Genomic DNA, 15,152 nt, shown 5'->3' on the forward strand with positions numbered 1-15,152 from the left:
TCTGCTCTAACAGTCAATTAAGAAGTTTTTCCTGGCATTCAACCAAAATCTGGCTTCCTCTAACTTGAGCCCATTGTTGCATGTCCTGCACCCTGGGATGATTGAGAACAGATCCTGCCCCTCCTCTGTATGACAGCCTTTCAAGTATTTGAAAAGTGTTATCATATCTCCTTTCAGTCTTCTTTTCTGAACACAGTTCTTTTGGTTCAGGGGGCTGGAAACCAACCAAGGTTTGGTTTCTAGCTCCCTGGCCCTTCTTTTTTTTTGCCTTTAAGGACTTGTTAAAATACTTCTTTTCCTGGTTTTCTTTTATCTAAAAGCAGACTTTAAAAATATTTTTGCAACTGAAAAATGTACTAGACTATCCAGAGAACATAGAAGCTGGCTATAACTCAGAAATATTCACCCCCCTCCACCACCACCCCTGTTTTTGATCATCTGTAATGCACAGAGTGCTTCACCAACTGGAGCGCCAATGGGAGTTGTACAACAAAAAAGTAACTTTTCTGAGTTTTTGTTCTGACCTGAAGAGCACAATGCAGGAGGTGCCAGTAATATCAACTAATAATTAAAATGTGCAAAGATAGTGCTCCTCGCGCATCCTCAAACTGGATAAGAGTAGGAATAGTTTAGGAAAAGAGTAAGAAAAGAATGGTTCAGCATGCAACAGTTAATGCTTATGGAGATTTCTTAATTTATGGCAATTCCTTCGAAATTACACTATGTGTGAAATACTTTCACTATCGGTGTAACTGCACAACAGGATTCCAGCCAATATATATTAAAATTCTGGATTCATTGTTTTTATTTTTGTTAGAGCTGCCTGAGGAAAACCCCAGGGGCATGCATGATCAAATTATGCATACTTTCAGGAAATGCAAATTTATAGATTAGTATCAAAATGCAAATCCAACTAATCTCATCCAAGCAATCGTGGATCGTTTGATATGGAAGAACATTACAAGGTCTTCACTCTGGTTAAATTTCTGAATGAGATTGCCCCAACTGTCCAAAGTTTCCATTTCCCACAAAGATCCCAACACAGATTGCCACTAAGATAGTTGAGCGGTGTTGAGTCTTACCCAGCGATTGATGATTATTTCTTGAAGAGAACCCGTTTGGCTCTTTATTTCTTCCCTGCTGCATGGCAAATGTTCCATGATTAACAGTGCCAGGCGAGCAGAGTAGCTGTAAAAGTGTGCACCATGTGATGGAGCAAAGCAGGGATTGAAGTGGCCTCTCTCCACTCCCGTGTTGGGGGTAATCAAAGAGTCATCAATATCCTAGAGTGAAAATGGGTCTGCATTGATTTTAGGTGTGAGGACTCTTAAGAGCTGCCATCAATCACAGCTGACTAGCAATACATTTGGAGGAGGCGGGCTGTTTCAGAGAGTGTCTCAAAAAATTGTCTTGCGATTAGGTAGCTTCATGAAAAGTAGATCATCCTCTTCAGACATGAGAGAATTGTCTTTGCTTTTATTTGTTAGCTGCTCCCAGAGAACTTGAATATCTTCTGACTCAGCTCTAAGTGTTTTTGTTTCAGAACTGAAGTACAGTCATAGTTTTATTTTGGAAACGTTTGTGTAGGAATTCATTTTTAGCACATTGCTGTGCAGAAGGGCCACCTCAGCAAAACGGTGAATGGTGCCTCACTGGCAAGCATAAGGTCAAATGAGCAGGCAAACACTTCCTGTTGCCCCCATTTTTAATGAGGAATCCAGAAATAAGTTCAAAGGGGCCAGAGTTATCTCAATTTCAGTTATCATCCAGATCCAATGCACAGCCCTAACATCTGTACAGGCAACACAGTACAAGAGAGCCCTGATCTATCTGTCAATGGTTATGGATTCTTAGTCTCTCCAACATTCTCCATATTCAGTCTGGTACAACAGAATGTCAAATGGTGGGAAGCAGAGGGAAGGGAGGAAGATTTGTTGCCTAAATGACCAATAGAAAAAACAAACTAAAAACCCCATTCAGTTAATATATCCCTGCCTTTCAGCTCCACAGTACAAATAATGCAAGTATATTCCTATCATTTCATGTCACACATTATTTTCCCTTCATAAAATCCTTCTTTCCAAATCGTGCTCCTTTCCTGAATCCATGAGCTGTAGGGTCCCGTTGTCCATTTTGTCTACTTAAACTTAACTTTCCTTTCCATCCTCTTTCTTCATCCCCCTCTCCACCTTACTGTTGTTCTTCTCTGGATTATAACAACAAGAAATCTTCTGGGAGGGATCAGATTGGTCCTTTGCCATGCATAGCATCCCAGTGCCATGACAAGCATCTTAAACATAATAAGAAGTTGTGGTGGATTAATCTGTGCTCAAGAAGATAATGCCTCATCAAGAAAGAACATTAGAAATGGAAGTGCTGATTAGCAAGCAAACTTGTTTATGCTTGAAGATGTGCGAGTTCTTCACATAAAAAGAAAAAAAGTCTGGGGAGAATGTTGTGTCATCAGTCAGGAATAATATAAAAATACAAGCAATGCACATGGTAGCTTAATATGGAGATCTAACATTTCACTCTGCTGTACTTTTCTAATTATTCAGGGCAAATGAAAGAGCCAAGGAAAATATTAGTATAGCCAGTTTATACCTACGAAAATAAATGCTTTTTCAAATAATCTAGTCATGTGGGAAGATCATGGCTCTTTGCCCTACCCCATTTTTTTTCCTGGAGGGGTAAGTATTATATTTCTATTATTCCCCTTCTCCAGTACACTGCTCACCAAAGCGAACCCTATACAGACGTAGCAGTTTCCTTTGGGTAAGGTGGATGGAGTAATTCCTAAAATAGATTTATGCATTCTACAAGGCAATTCTAAAACAATTATGTTTGAAACTGGACTTCTGAGCAGCACCAGATTTGGCACTGCTCACCTGATGTTGGGAAAGTGTGAAGGCAAGAGGAGAAGGGGACGACAGAGGACGAGATGGTTGGACAGTGTCATCAAAGCTACCAAGATGAATTTGACCAAACTCCAGGAGGCAGTGGAAGACAGGAGGGCCTGGCGTGCTCTAGTCCATGGGGTCACGAAGAGTCGGATACAAATTAGCGACTAAACAACAACAAGTAAACAGGAACCAACTTTGACATTAACTGTTTCACAAGAAGTGCTGTGGAAAATAAAGACAAGGAAGGCAGGAGGAGATCAATAGTTGAACTGGAAGAAAGCTGATTTAGAATGAGCATGTAGTGAGGAGAAAATGTGCAAATATCTGACTGTTTCAAAGTACTATGCTGGCAATTCCACAGAATATAATCATAGAATATAAACACAGCAAGGCTGATGAAACAGTACCTTTAGTTTTCATGTTCTGTGATCCAAGACAACCAGGAAAGCATATACACCCTGAAAGAATTCAAGGAAGCTTATAGCAGGTGGCTAATTCATATTTAAAATGAAGGTTGTGTGAATTAGAAAAAGGATTATGGTGTGATTAATCCGGTGCAGCTAGTTTCACACTTCAGCTGAAGTAAGGAGATGAACCTGCTGCTTGTTTAATCCTGAAGTGTGAATGAATCCTTTGATTTCTTAGTTTTGTGGGGGGGGGGGATAGACTCATTAATTTTATTCTTGTATGAAGAAAGAAAAAAAGTCTATTCAGTGGCATTACTTTTGTCAGTTGACCTTTCTTTCTTGTAGACAATAGAACAATAGGGAAGTAAGGTTGAAGAAGAGGGAAATGGATAGAGAAGATACAGATCTTGAGAGCTAATTCAAGCAGTTAACTGAGAACAAGACAAAATACATCTGTCAGTATTGTTAAAATCTTTGGGGTGAAACACACTGCTTGTCATGTCATATAAAACACCACAGAGAATAGTGTGTCACACTAATGGGGATGTATCTTAAACAAACAAACAAACAATTGGTGGCCAGTGACTTCTCCAGATGTCATGCAACCATAAAAATGTAAATTGATTGTGCTCTAGAACAGGTATAGGAAACTCTGGTGGGACTAGTACTGAAAAATGGCTAATAACTGGGGCAAAGGAATACACAACAAAGGAAGCAAGTAGATATCCACTTCAAGTTTATTTATTTAAAATATTTATATGCCCCCTTTCTCCTAAAGAATTCAAGGTGGCTTTCAGTATTAAAAGAAACAAGATGAAAAGCTAAATACAGTGGTGCCTCGCAAGACAAATGCCTCGCAGGACAAGACTCGCAAGACAAATGGTTTTGGCAATGGGGGTTGATGACTCGCAAGACAAATGTTCCTATGGCCGTGCTTTGCAAGAAGAATGCTTTCCGTTTTTTGTTCCTGCCTCATGTTTGCTGATTTTTAAATGGTTTTCTATGAAGTTTAAAAAGTTACAATTTTTGATTGAAATTTTTTAAAGTCATCTGCACAATGTGCATGGCTTTAAAGAGCACTTAATAAACCCTTTGTAGACCAAATTTGACTTTGTTCTGTTTTTTTTTTTGCCCATAGGAACACATTAATTAGATTTCAATGCATTTATATGGGAAAACGCGTTTCGCAAGGCAAATTTTTCACAAGACAACATTAACCGCCAAACGAATTAAATTCATCTTGCAAGGCACCACTGTAATTACAATAATAACAGAAAGCATTAATCAGATATCAAAACTCAAAATAAGAAAAAGATTAAAATCCCAAGTAAAACAGAATAAAATGATCCTTTAATTTATTTATTTTTATTTATTTATTTGATTTTTACCCCGCCCCTCTAGACCATGTCTACTCGGGGCGGCTTACAAAATAAAACAAAACAGTATAAAAACATATAAAATCATAAAATTACAAATTTCAATTTAAAACAATTAATTTAAAGAGAGGATTACCAAGATAGAATAGCAAAGAAGAAAAAAAAATGTCCCCTTGGCCATTTAAAGGAATATCTGCCTGAAGAGAATGGCTTTCATCTGCTTGAGGAAGAACAGCAAATATGGGGACAGCCTGGCCTCCTGTGGCAGGGAGTTCCAGAGTCTGGGAGCGTTAATACAGTCATTTAGATGGCTTGGGCCCAACGATAGTTCTGATTCTGAGGTTTTGCTCAGGAAGGGCGGGCTGCAGCCCTTATCATGTGGACACCACTGACTTTGGTTGACTCCATCAAAAGAAAAATCACTTTTTTTGTGGGGGGGGGGAACAGTTACAAAAAAGAAATTAGCTGAGAACTGCTTGGTAGCATGGGGTGCTTTAGTGGTCTGGATTAGAATGTACTTGTTTTAGAAAATACAAAGAGCCATGCTAGATAAGGCCAAAGGTTTATTTAGCTCAGTGTTCTGTTCCCACGCAGGTCACCAAAATGCTTATAGGGAACTCATAAACAGGACAGAAGGAATGGTAGTAACCTCCTGCTCATGTTTCCCGGCACAGACTTGCTGCTTCTGATACTGAAGGCAGTTTATATAGCTGTCATGAGTCATGACTGGTAGACGTTTACAGCTTTATCTTTTATGATTCTAATTCATTTTCCAAGCTATCTAACTTGGTGACATTCACTATGGATCTGAACTTGTCTTTTCGATATCCCAACAGTATTTCCACTCCATTCAATCTGTTTTCGGTTGTGTACATTTTCTGTGTCTGCCTGGCTATCTGTGTGCATTTTTAGATGCGTGCTTAGTCCTAATATGCACATGTAATGTTCAAGGTTGCACAGCTTTTCATGGCAAGATGCAGTGGGTGCCACTGCCAGTCTTGCAATGCAGAAAAAAATGGATATTTCTATTTGATGCATATCTAGCAAATTTATTGTCCATTCCTAGCCATTGCTGTGTGCTTGTATATATGTAGCTGAAGATCATACCCTCAAGAGACCTCGTGTTTGTGTATGTGTGTATGTATATATGTGTATTCTACTCTTTAAACATAATTCCCCCTCATATACTTGGGCCTATTTTACGCCTTAAACATCTTCTCTTTTAAATGACAAGTGACAGGCCGGTGGGGGGGGATCAAAGTATCCCTCAAGAGGCTTTTAAAGGAAAAAAAAACACTAGGAATCAAAAACAAAACCAACACATCCACTGTCCACTGAGATCTGCAGCTGCCACACACCTCCCTCAGGAACAAAGCCCCTCTTAATGACTTAAGAGGGAAAGTGGATGGGAGTGACCTTTTCTCACCTAACATGTCATCGGCCCCACCCACGTGGGCGGCCACACACTCGACCTGGTTTTTTCCTCCAGTTGGAGCGAGAGTGGTCCGATGGTGACTGACCTTGAGTCGGTCCCTTTGCCATGGTCGGATCATCACCTAATAAAATGTAACCTCGACATGGCCCTCCCCCCTCACAGGGAGCAGGGACCTATTGTTGTGGTCCGCCCTCGAAGGCTACTGGATCCGACTGGATTCCAGGATGCCATGAGAGGTGCTATGGCAGACCTGGCTGCCGCTCCTGTCGAGGCACTGACGGACAGCTGGTTCGCCGCTGTGGTTAGGGCTGTAGACATGATCGCACCTAAACGCCCTCTCCAACGCAGAGCTCGCCCGGCGCCATGGTTTAACCAGGACCTCCGGGCGTTGAAGCGGGTCAGGAGACAGCTAGAGCGCAAATGGAGAAAGGACCCGACGGATTACAATTGGATAGCTGTTAAGGTCGCCACTAACCTTTACCTGGCTAAGGTAAAGGCTGCCAGTCGAGCATACTTCGCTAACCGGATAAGCGAAGCGTCCAACCAGCAGGCGGAATTATTCCGCATAGTGCGCGACCTATCCGGAATTGGCCCGGGTGATGGGCCTCCCCCTAGTCTTACACCGGACCAATTTGCAGCATTTTTAAAATCTAAAGTGGAGGCCATCCGCTGGGACCTGTCTCCTTTTTTGAATACAGTGAGTCGAGCTGAGATGTCCAGCGCTCCGTCTTGCCCGGTAATTTTTGACACATTTCAGCCTGTCACGCATGATACTGTCACCAGGGTGCTTGATTGCTGTTGTGCCACAACCTCCTCCCTTGACCCCTGTCCGGCCTGGCTAATCAAAGCAGCCAGGCCTACAACAACAGAATGGACCACTGCAATAATTAATGGGTCTTTCCTTGAGGGCAGATTTCCATCTGCTCTCAAGGAAACACTCATTAGGCCCATCAGGAAGAAACCAAGTTTGGCGGCGAATGAAATTGGCAATTATAGGCCCGTCGCCAATGTTTCTTTCCTAAGTAAGGTGGCGGAGAGGGTGGTGGCCGACCAGCTTCAGGCGCACCTGGACGAAACAGATGCCCTGGATCCGTTTCAGTCGGGCTTCAGGCCGCACCACGCCACAGAAACGGCATTGGTCACCCTGTGTGATGACCTACTGAGAGAGGCCGACAAGGGCAACATGTCCCTGCTGGTCCTCCTCGACATCTCAGCGGCCTTTGATACCATTGACCACGGTATCCTCCTGGGGAGGCTCTCCGAGTTGGGAATGGGGCCTTGCACTGGCCTGGCTCCGCTCCTTCTTGGAGGACCGTCCCCAGAGAGTCCAGCTTGGGGAGAGTGTCTCGGCCCCATGGAATCTCAATTGCGGGGTTCCATAGGGGTCAATCATCTCCCCAATGCTGTTTAGCATCTATATGAGGCCGCTGGGTGGGGTCATCAGGGGGTGTGGAGCTCGGTGTCATCAGTATGCTGATGATACTCAGCTCTACATCTCATTTCCACCTTCCGCAGGAGATGCCGTTCTGTCCATCCAGCGCTGCCTGGAGACCGTACTGCAATGAATGCAGGAGAACGGGCTGAGGCTGAACCCGGACAAGACGGAGGTACTAAGGGTGGGCGCCCCCATGGTCGGGAGCTTGGGAAACTCCCTCTCTTTTGGTGGGGTGACCCTTCCTGCTAAGGATGGGGTCCGCAGCTTGGGGATCCATCTGGACCCGGCGCTCACTGTGGAATCCCAGGTGGCGTCGGTGGTCCGAACCGCCTTCTACCATCTTAGGCGGGTAGCCCAGCTGCGGCCCTATCTCGATGTTGGGGCGCTCACCACTTTGGTGCATGCACTCGTAACCTCAAGATTAGACTACTGTAATGCGCTCTACGTGGGGCTGCCTTTGAGGCTGTTGCGGAAACTTCAGGTGGTGCAGAATGCGGCGGCCAGACTCCTCAGTGGGGTGAAAAAATTCCAACACATCTCACCCACTCTGGCAGCATTGCATTGGCTGCCCATCAGATTCCGCATCGACTTCAAAGTGTTGACGCTTACGTACAAAGCCCTAAATGGTTTAGGGCCTCGATGCTTGGCGGAACGCCTTCTACCACCAAGATCTACCCGTGTCACTCGTGCGAGCCAGGAGGTGAGGCTGAGGAGCCTAACGCCGAGGGAGGCCCGGAAGGAAAAGACAAGAAATCGAGCTTTCTCGGCGGTGGCTCCTCGCCTCTGAAACAACCTTCCCCCTGATATTCGCGCGGCGCCCTCGCTCGGTATTTTCAAAAAGCAATTTAAAACATTGATGTTTCGGCAGGCCTTCCCTCCTAGTTAATTCCTGATCCCCTTCTCTTTTCTTTCCTAATGTTTTAACCCAATTGTTGAAAGTTTTCTTTTATGTAATTCTGTTGTTTTTATTGTGGTATCCCATGTTGTAAGCTGCCTAGAGTGGTCTATCGACTAGATAGGCGGGATATAAATAAATAAATAAATAAATAAATAAATAAATAAATAAATAAATAACCTTCCTTGCTTACTCATGAAAAATACCCACATTTATTCTATTGCAAAAATGTACCCAATATCAATGTCTTAATTATAAATGATGTTTTCTAGGCAAATGTCTGAGAACAGGAGAACGTCTGAGGTGCCCTCCTTTAATATTTTAAAACATAGGTCATGGTTAGTGCCCTCCAACATTATTTCAACCTCTCAATACCTTCTGGGAATGTTTCTAATGTTGCATTCAAATGTAGGAGAAAAGGGGGATAAGTCTGGAAGAAGAGATTCTTAACCCAGCATTATAAACTAACCTTAATATGCATAAAGCATTACTTTACTAATACTCAAATAACCTTTTCCCCTCTGGACATAGATAGTATCGCTTACTGTCATAGCTGGATGCTAAAGCCGTACATGGGAATTGCATCAGAGAATGCTTTTGAGGCCAAGACAAAAGCCCTTGTCCATTCAGCAATTGAACTTCCACATCCAATGGGCACATCTATATAAAGGCATAGGTGACCCTACACATTCCTCTCAGTTCTCCCTATGGAGGATTTTCTCTCGTCTTGCATCAGTTAGTTATTTAAAGGTGCAATTAGGTGGACATTTAACCTTTTGTTTGGTCCACTGTGGAGACAAGTTAATTTATTTCTTTTTCCAGTGATCATATGATGTAATTGCTGGAGTGAACCAAATCATTCCCAGAGCTTTCCTAGCTATACATATCTGAAGCGTAGAATAGCTTTGCTTTGTTTTATTTCCAATGTGTTTGACATCTGGAAATGAATGAAAAGACAGCCTTCTAGTTTTTAATTTCTGATATTGTGGAGTGGCTTAATAAGTGAGCCACTTCAGGATATCAACAAAGAGAACACTTTCTCTGCTCCTCAATGGACAGGCAGAGGAAGAAATCTTTCTTTGTGTCTCTTTTGATTCATTTCCGGAGAAGTTAACCATAAGCCAATCTCTGGGTTGACAGGATTTTCATCTGCAACTTTATCCTTTCAGCTGAATAACCAAGAGCATGAGAGAGCAAGTGAGTTGAATGATTAGGGAATGGAAGCTGGCAGAATGATAACTTGGTAATGCAGTTAGATCTTTGAACTGAAGTAACCAGTCACTACCGAGTTCCTGCTGCTCAGTCAATACAGAGCAGCAGTCTTGCTGCTTGGCCATGTGTTGATTGAATCCCATCAATGAACTTTTTGCCTGTGACCTCTTCAAGGGCTGGGACAGGGTAAGATCCAGTGCAACAGCTTTCATGCATGCATAGCAAAACTCAGTCCCATTCAACAGCTTGCTAGGCTGCACAACTCTTTATATAACCTATATTTATACTGCTTTATATAACCTATCTTTAGCCATTAGATAACAGTAGCTTGTGTGCTAAATGGAGAGTCCCTGGTGGCTGCATTTGGACAAGAGGCTGGAGGTTCTCTGTTCTTGCTTTGGATAATGCTCATTCTACAGTGTCACTGTGCTGGAAGTAGAAGTAAAAAAGATATAGCAACAATACTAGTGAAAATAAAGGCACATATTGAGAGTTAAGTGGTTAAACAAGATTCAGAAAAGCTTCAGCAGCTGTTGTATTAGTTCTGTTGGTCCTTAATCGTCTTAGATAATTAGAGCTGTATCTTATTGAAATATTGTGAATCCAAGTTCCTTCTACTCTAGGAATGATACTGGACATTATTTAGGATTCTAGTCATCTTGGTTAAAGTTTGTGTTGGCCTGTTGGCCGTATCTCTTGGCTAGACGAGGTTAATATCTGGTATAACCCAGTTTCTCCATGCTCCATCCCTTCTCCACCCTATTTTGGCTAACTACTCTTAGCCAGCACAGTAGTTGTGCCAGCAGATTTATACAACTGGACCCGATCACGGTTCAAATTAGATTGCACAGATCAGCCAGACAAAAGGCCTTTTGCTGGGCATACTGTAAAGGCAGTATTGGTGGCACAAGAGGCTTCTGCTATCCAAACTACTATAGCTGATGCACACTTGAGTTAGGATTGCACTGTTGCACATTCATGGTTCTTAGAAATACAGTGGTGCCTCGCTAGACGATGATAATTCATTCCACTGCAATCGCTGTTTAGCGAAATCATCGTCTAGTGAAAAGCATTTCCCCATTGGAATGCATTTAAACCTGTTTAATGCATTCCAATAGGGAAGAATCGTCGTTGTCTAGCGAAGATTGGCCATAGGAAAGCTGCTTTGCGAACCACCGATCAGCTGTTTAAATAGCTGTCTTGCAAAGTTTAGGTCCCCAAAACACCCATTTTGTGAGCACGGAGGGAGCTGTCAAAATCGCCATCTAGTGAAAATTGGTTTGCGAGGCAGGGACCAAACATTGTCCAGCAAAATTCCCCCATAGGAATCACTGTTTTGCGAATCGCTATAGCGATTGCAAAAAGTCAATGTCTAGCGAAAAATTGTCATGCGGGGTAATTGTCTAGCGAGGCACCACTGTATTATTGAATGATTTGTTGTTGTTTAGTCGTTTAGTCGTGTCTGACTCTTTGTGACCCTATGGACCAGAGCACGCCAGGCCCTCCTATCTTCCACTGCCTCCCGGAGTTGGGTCAAATTCATGTTGGCTGCTTTGATGACACTGTCCAACCAGCTCATCCTCTATCATCTGCTTCTCTTCCTGCCTTCACACTTTCCCAACATCAGGGGCTTTTCCAGGGAGTCTTCTCTTCTCATGAGATGGCCAAAGTATTGGGGCCTCAGCTTCAGGATCTGTCCTTCCTGGGAGCACTGAGCATTTCTTTTAGAATGGATCAGTTTATTCTCCTTGCAGTCCAGGGGACTCTCAAGAGCCTCTTTTTTGAATAATTATATCCGTCACATGGGATGAATGAGAATTCCATTCCATATTGTTTTAGATTATAATTTACCAACATATTTGCTTATGCTAACTGTTCAAATTAGGAATTTGAATCATTGTGTATTCAATTGTGATAGTGCTGCCATCTTTGTTTTTTGGATGGAAAGAATCTGAGGATTCAAAAATCTGAAGGCTAGATTTACCATCCCTTTCTGATGCTACTATGTGCTACTTTCCCGCTGACACTAATTATATGTTTCCATCTGATTTTACTGTTTTCTTTTTCCCTAAAGGATGATTCCTGCGACGAATAAAGCATTTGTGGTGAACAACCTGGTTTCTGGAACAGGCTACGATCTGTGTGTTCTGGCCATGTGGGATGATACTGCTACAACACTGACTGCTACCAACATTGTTGGCTGTGCCCAGTTCTACACCAAAGAGGACTATCCCCAGTGCCACTCCATGCACAGCCAGTTCCTGGGTGGGACAATGATCCTCATTATCGGAGGCATTATTGTGGCAACTCTGTTGGTGTTCATCGTCATACTTATGGTCCGGTACAAGGTTTGCAACAACGCACCAGGGAAAATGGCCAGTGTTAGCAACGTCTATTCGCAAACTAATGGATCACAACCCGTCCAGAATGGCGTCCTGCCACAAGTCAACCCCAAAGTGGTGGTAAGGAATGAGCTCATGCAGTTTAACTGTGAGTCTGCGCACAGCAGCATCTCGTCTTCTTCTAGCTCTGTGAACAGTCGCGACTGTGATGGCTACAGCCTCCAAAGTGAGCAGGGCACATTGTCCAGTAAGTGGAGGCCCCCTTCAAGGTCAAAGCACAACAACATTGACCGGCTCATGGGAGCTTTTGCCTCTCTGGAACTGAAGTGTCAGAAAAAAGAGGACATAGTAGACTCCAGAACTTCAACAGTGGCCCGTCACTCAGACAAGGAACCACTATTGGGCCAGCAAGAATCCAAATTCCGTAGCCTCCTCATGTTACCACTGGAGGGTAAAACTAAACGTAGCCATTCTTTTGACATGGGAGACTTTTCCACCTCTCAGTGCTGCAACTACCCCAAAAAGATCACAAACATTTGGACAAAACGAAGCCTGTCAGTGAATGGCATGCTTTTGCAGTACGATGACAGTGACCTGACAGGGGCAAAGGGGACTTATGGAAGCTCAGAGTGGGTCATGGAAAGCACAGTGTAAATAAGAGTTGTGCTCCATTGCATTTGTAGTCCCTCAAACATTAAAAAAAAGGTCCATGATTGTTTAAAAAAAAAGGCCATAAACAACAATGGGAGGACACAAAGACACAGAAAAACACACACAACTAAGCCGTATATTGGTTAGTAAATATTAAGATTTTTTAAAAGTGAGGTAAGAGGGGTTACCAAATGTGGGTAGGGGTGTGTGTGTGTGTGTGCCTGTGAGGAGCTGATGAAATGCCTCCGATACATTTGTTCTGTACATGTGGACGTCTAAAGGAAATCACCGATAGCATTGAGTGGTTTCCCAGTCTTCTGGTGAACTGTTGAACAAGATTAAATGAGGAGTCACACAGGTTAAGTGATGCATATTTAAAGAGGAATGCCCTCCCTCTCCATTTTCTCTAGGTCTGAGAAGACCACTCCCATGGTTATAATGCCAACAGAAAGGCAACGGCAGCTGTCACTGAAGAAAGATAACATCCGGAGAAAGGGAGCATGTGTATCTAAAATATCTCATCACACACCACGTGGTGCTTTACCTGTTTGGTTAAGGATGTTTTTTTTCTTTCCCAAGAATAAAAAGGGTCTCTGAGTTTGATTTTCTTTCATGTTTCCCTTTTCTTCCCTTGTTGTTCTGCAGCCTTTCCCCGAGTCCAAGAAACATATGTGGCAGCATTGTGACATTAAAAAAGGCCAAATACCCGGTGAACTCCACAGTGCTTCTCCTCCTCCACATGCTCTTCCCCCCCTCTATTTTTGAGTAAAACAAAAGAATGTGAGATTCATATTTTAAATGCACACCTCACTTATTTTATTCATGATCCCTTGTTTGCCAGTGTGTGAGGCAGAGTTCTAGTGATTGGTAAATAGTATCAGAGAGCTAATGGGGTGGAAGAGAGCAACCTCATTTTCATAAACTAAAGATAGGGAATGAGGCAAGAGGCTGGTCTAGTGACCTCTTCCGAAATTGCTTCTGGCCAAGGGCACGTCATTGCTTTTTTCGTTAATCTCAGGAAGAAATATTTAGACTCATGCATCACTGATAAAATAAGAAACAAAAACAAGGTCTTCATGCCCGTTTGCTACAAAATGGCATATAATCCTGTCAGTCAAAATAAGGGCATGAAATTTGAGGTCAGTAGGCATGTCATGCAATTGAATGTTTCATTATGTGAGTGTTTCTCCTGAGCTATGGCAAACAAGATGTATTGCAGAATAAATGGTGTCCCAGGTTCAAGAGCTTGGTATCTCTTCCTGCTCAGATATCTTAGAGAAGATATCTTACTCAAAATGGCCAAAGGATTCTGATAATCATTCTTGGCTTGCAAACTTATCACAAAAAGGCATTTTTGGAACATTTGCCCCAGAGATAGGATTGCTGTTGATGAACATACTCCATGCCACAACATCATGACAACTGTGAATTTTCTGCATTTATAGCAGTGAGAGCAACTGCCTTTAATTCTGACTCATTTTCTGTATTTCTTATATTTCCTTTCTCCCAAGGATGTGTCTACCAAGAACCTTATTCCATCGTTGCACCTTATTTATTATTTCAGAGCAGTGTGCAGAAAAAGATTGTAATGCGCAGAAGAAACACACACAGAGAGAAAGATAATCTATGTATTATTATTTTTAAAAGAGCTCAAGAGATATATTGTGACATGCCTGTGTATTTGATCTTGTTATTTGTCATGTTTCCTATTTGAAGTTTTAGAAAGACATCCTTGTGGTCAAAATATTTTCCTCCTCACCCCCACCCTCTTTTGCTACAAAATGTACAGTAAAAAAAATACTGGGAAAAATGAACTTCCTTTCCTTCATTCTGAGGCCCTGTTTTGAGTGACAGACCAATAATGTTATTGATGAAAAGAAAAGATCCTTGAAATCCTACAGTCCTTTGCAGGAGTTATTTACAAATCGTGAGATGTGATATTTTTGGCCCATTCAATACCTCTGACATTAAAACGCTCAGCAACATAGAATGGGATTTGTCTTACATGCCTTTAATATGACTACAGATGCAGGAACAGGTAATACCTTTACTGGACCAGTAAAAAAAATAACAAAAAACAAACAGTGAGCTTTTGATGATAATTCATCTTCCTCAGGCTGTGCACCAAGTTTTTATGGGTTGCCAAAAAATTATACTCTTTAATTAAAGGCCCAAAGTCCCACGGTCACTGTTGGGGGGCCAAGCGTGACTTGTTAGATGGAAATAGCTGCAGTCTGCAAAAGGCCTGGGGAGGGTGTAGCTTTAGTCCCCTCTGCAGCCAATAATTTGGAATTTATCACCCATCTGTCTAAACAAAAGTTGGCCAAGCATTCTAACCCCCCTTCCTTTCACCCTTCCACCTTCTTTTGAAACTCAAAGAGTTTCCATTTAGCTAAGGAAAACAAGTTAACTAGAAGGATGGCAAACCTCCATCAGAGTTGTGAATAAAAGTTTAGTTAAACTCTTTGAGACTGTAGACTACAACTGTTTCCATCT

At 42.5% G+C, this 15,152-nt stretch overlaps 1 protein-coding gene across 1 annotated transcript in view; it reads left to right on the forward strand.

Moving 5' to 3' along the window:
* Nucleotides 1-14,466, forward strand: part of LRFN2 (leucine rich repeat and fibronectin type III domain containing 2) — a 330,651-nt gene extending 316,185 nt beyond the window's left edge. The window contains exon 3 of the mRNA XM_020804327.3: nucleotides 11,738-14,466. Coding sequence (XP_020659986.3) covers nucleotides 11,738-12,659 — 922 coding nt within the window. The 3' untranslated portion in view covers nucleotides 12,660-14,466. The remainder of the gene's footprint in view (nucleotides 1-11,737) is intronic.
* Nucleotides 14,467-15,152: the final 686 nt, after the last annotated feature.

This window comes from Pogona vitticeps, chromosome 1 (assembly GCF_051106095.1).
Source record: "Pogona vitticeps strain Pit_001003342236 chromosome 1, PviZW2.1, whole genome shotgun sequence".
In the NCBI taxonomy this organism is placed as follows: Eukaryota; Metazoa; Chordata; class Lepidosauria; order Squamata; family Agamidae; genus Pogona; species Pogona vitticeps.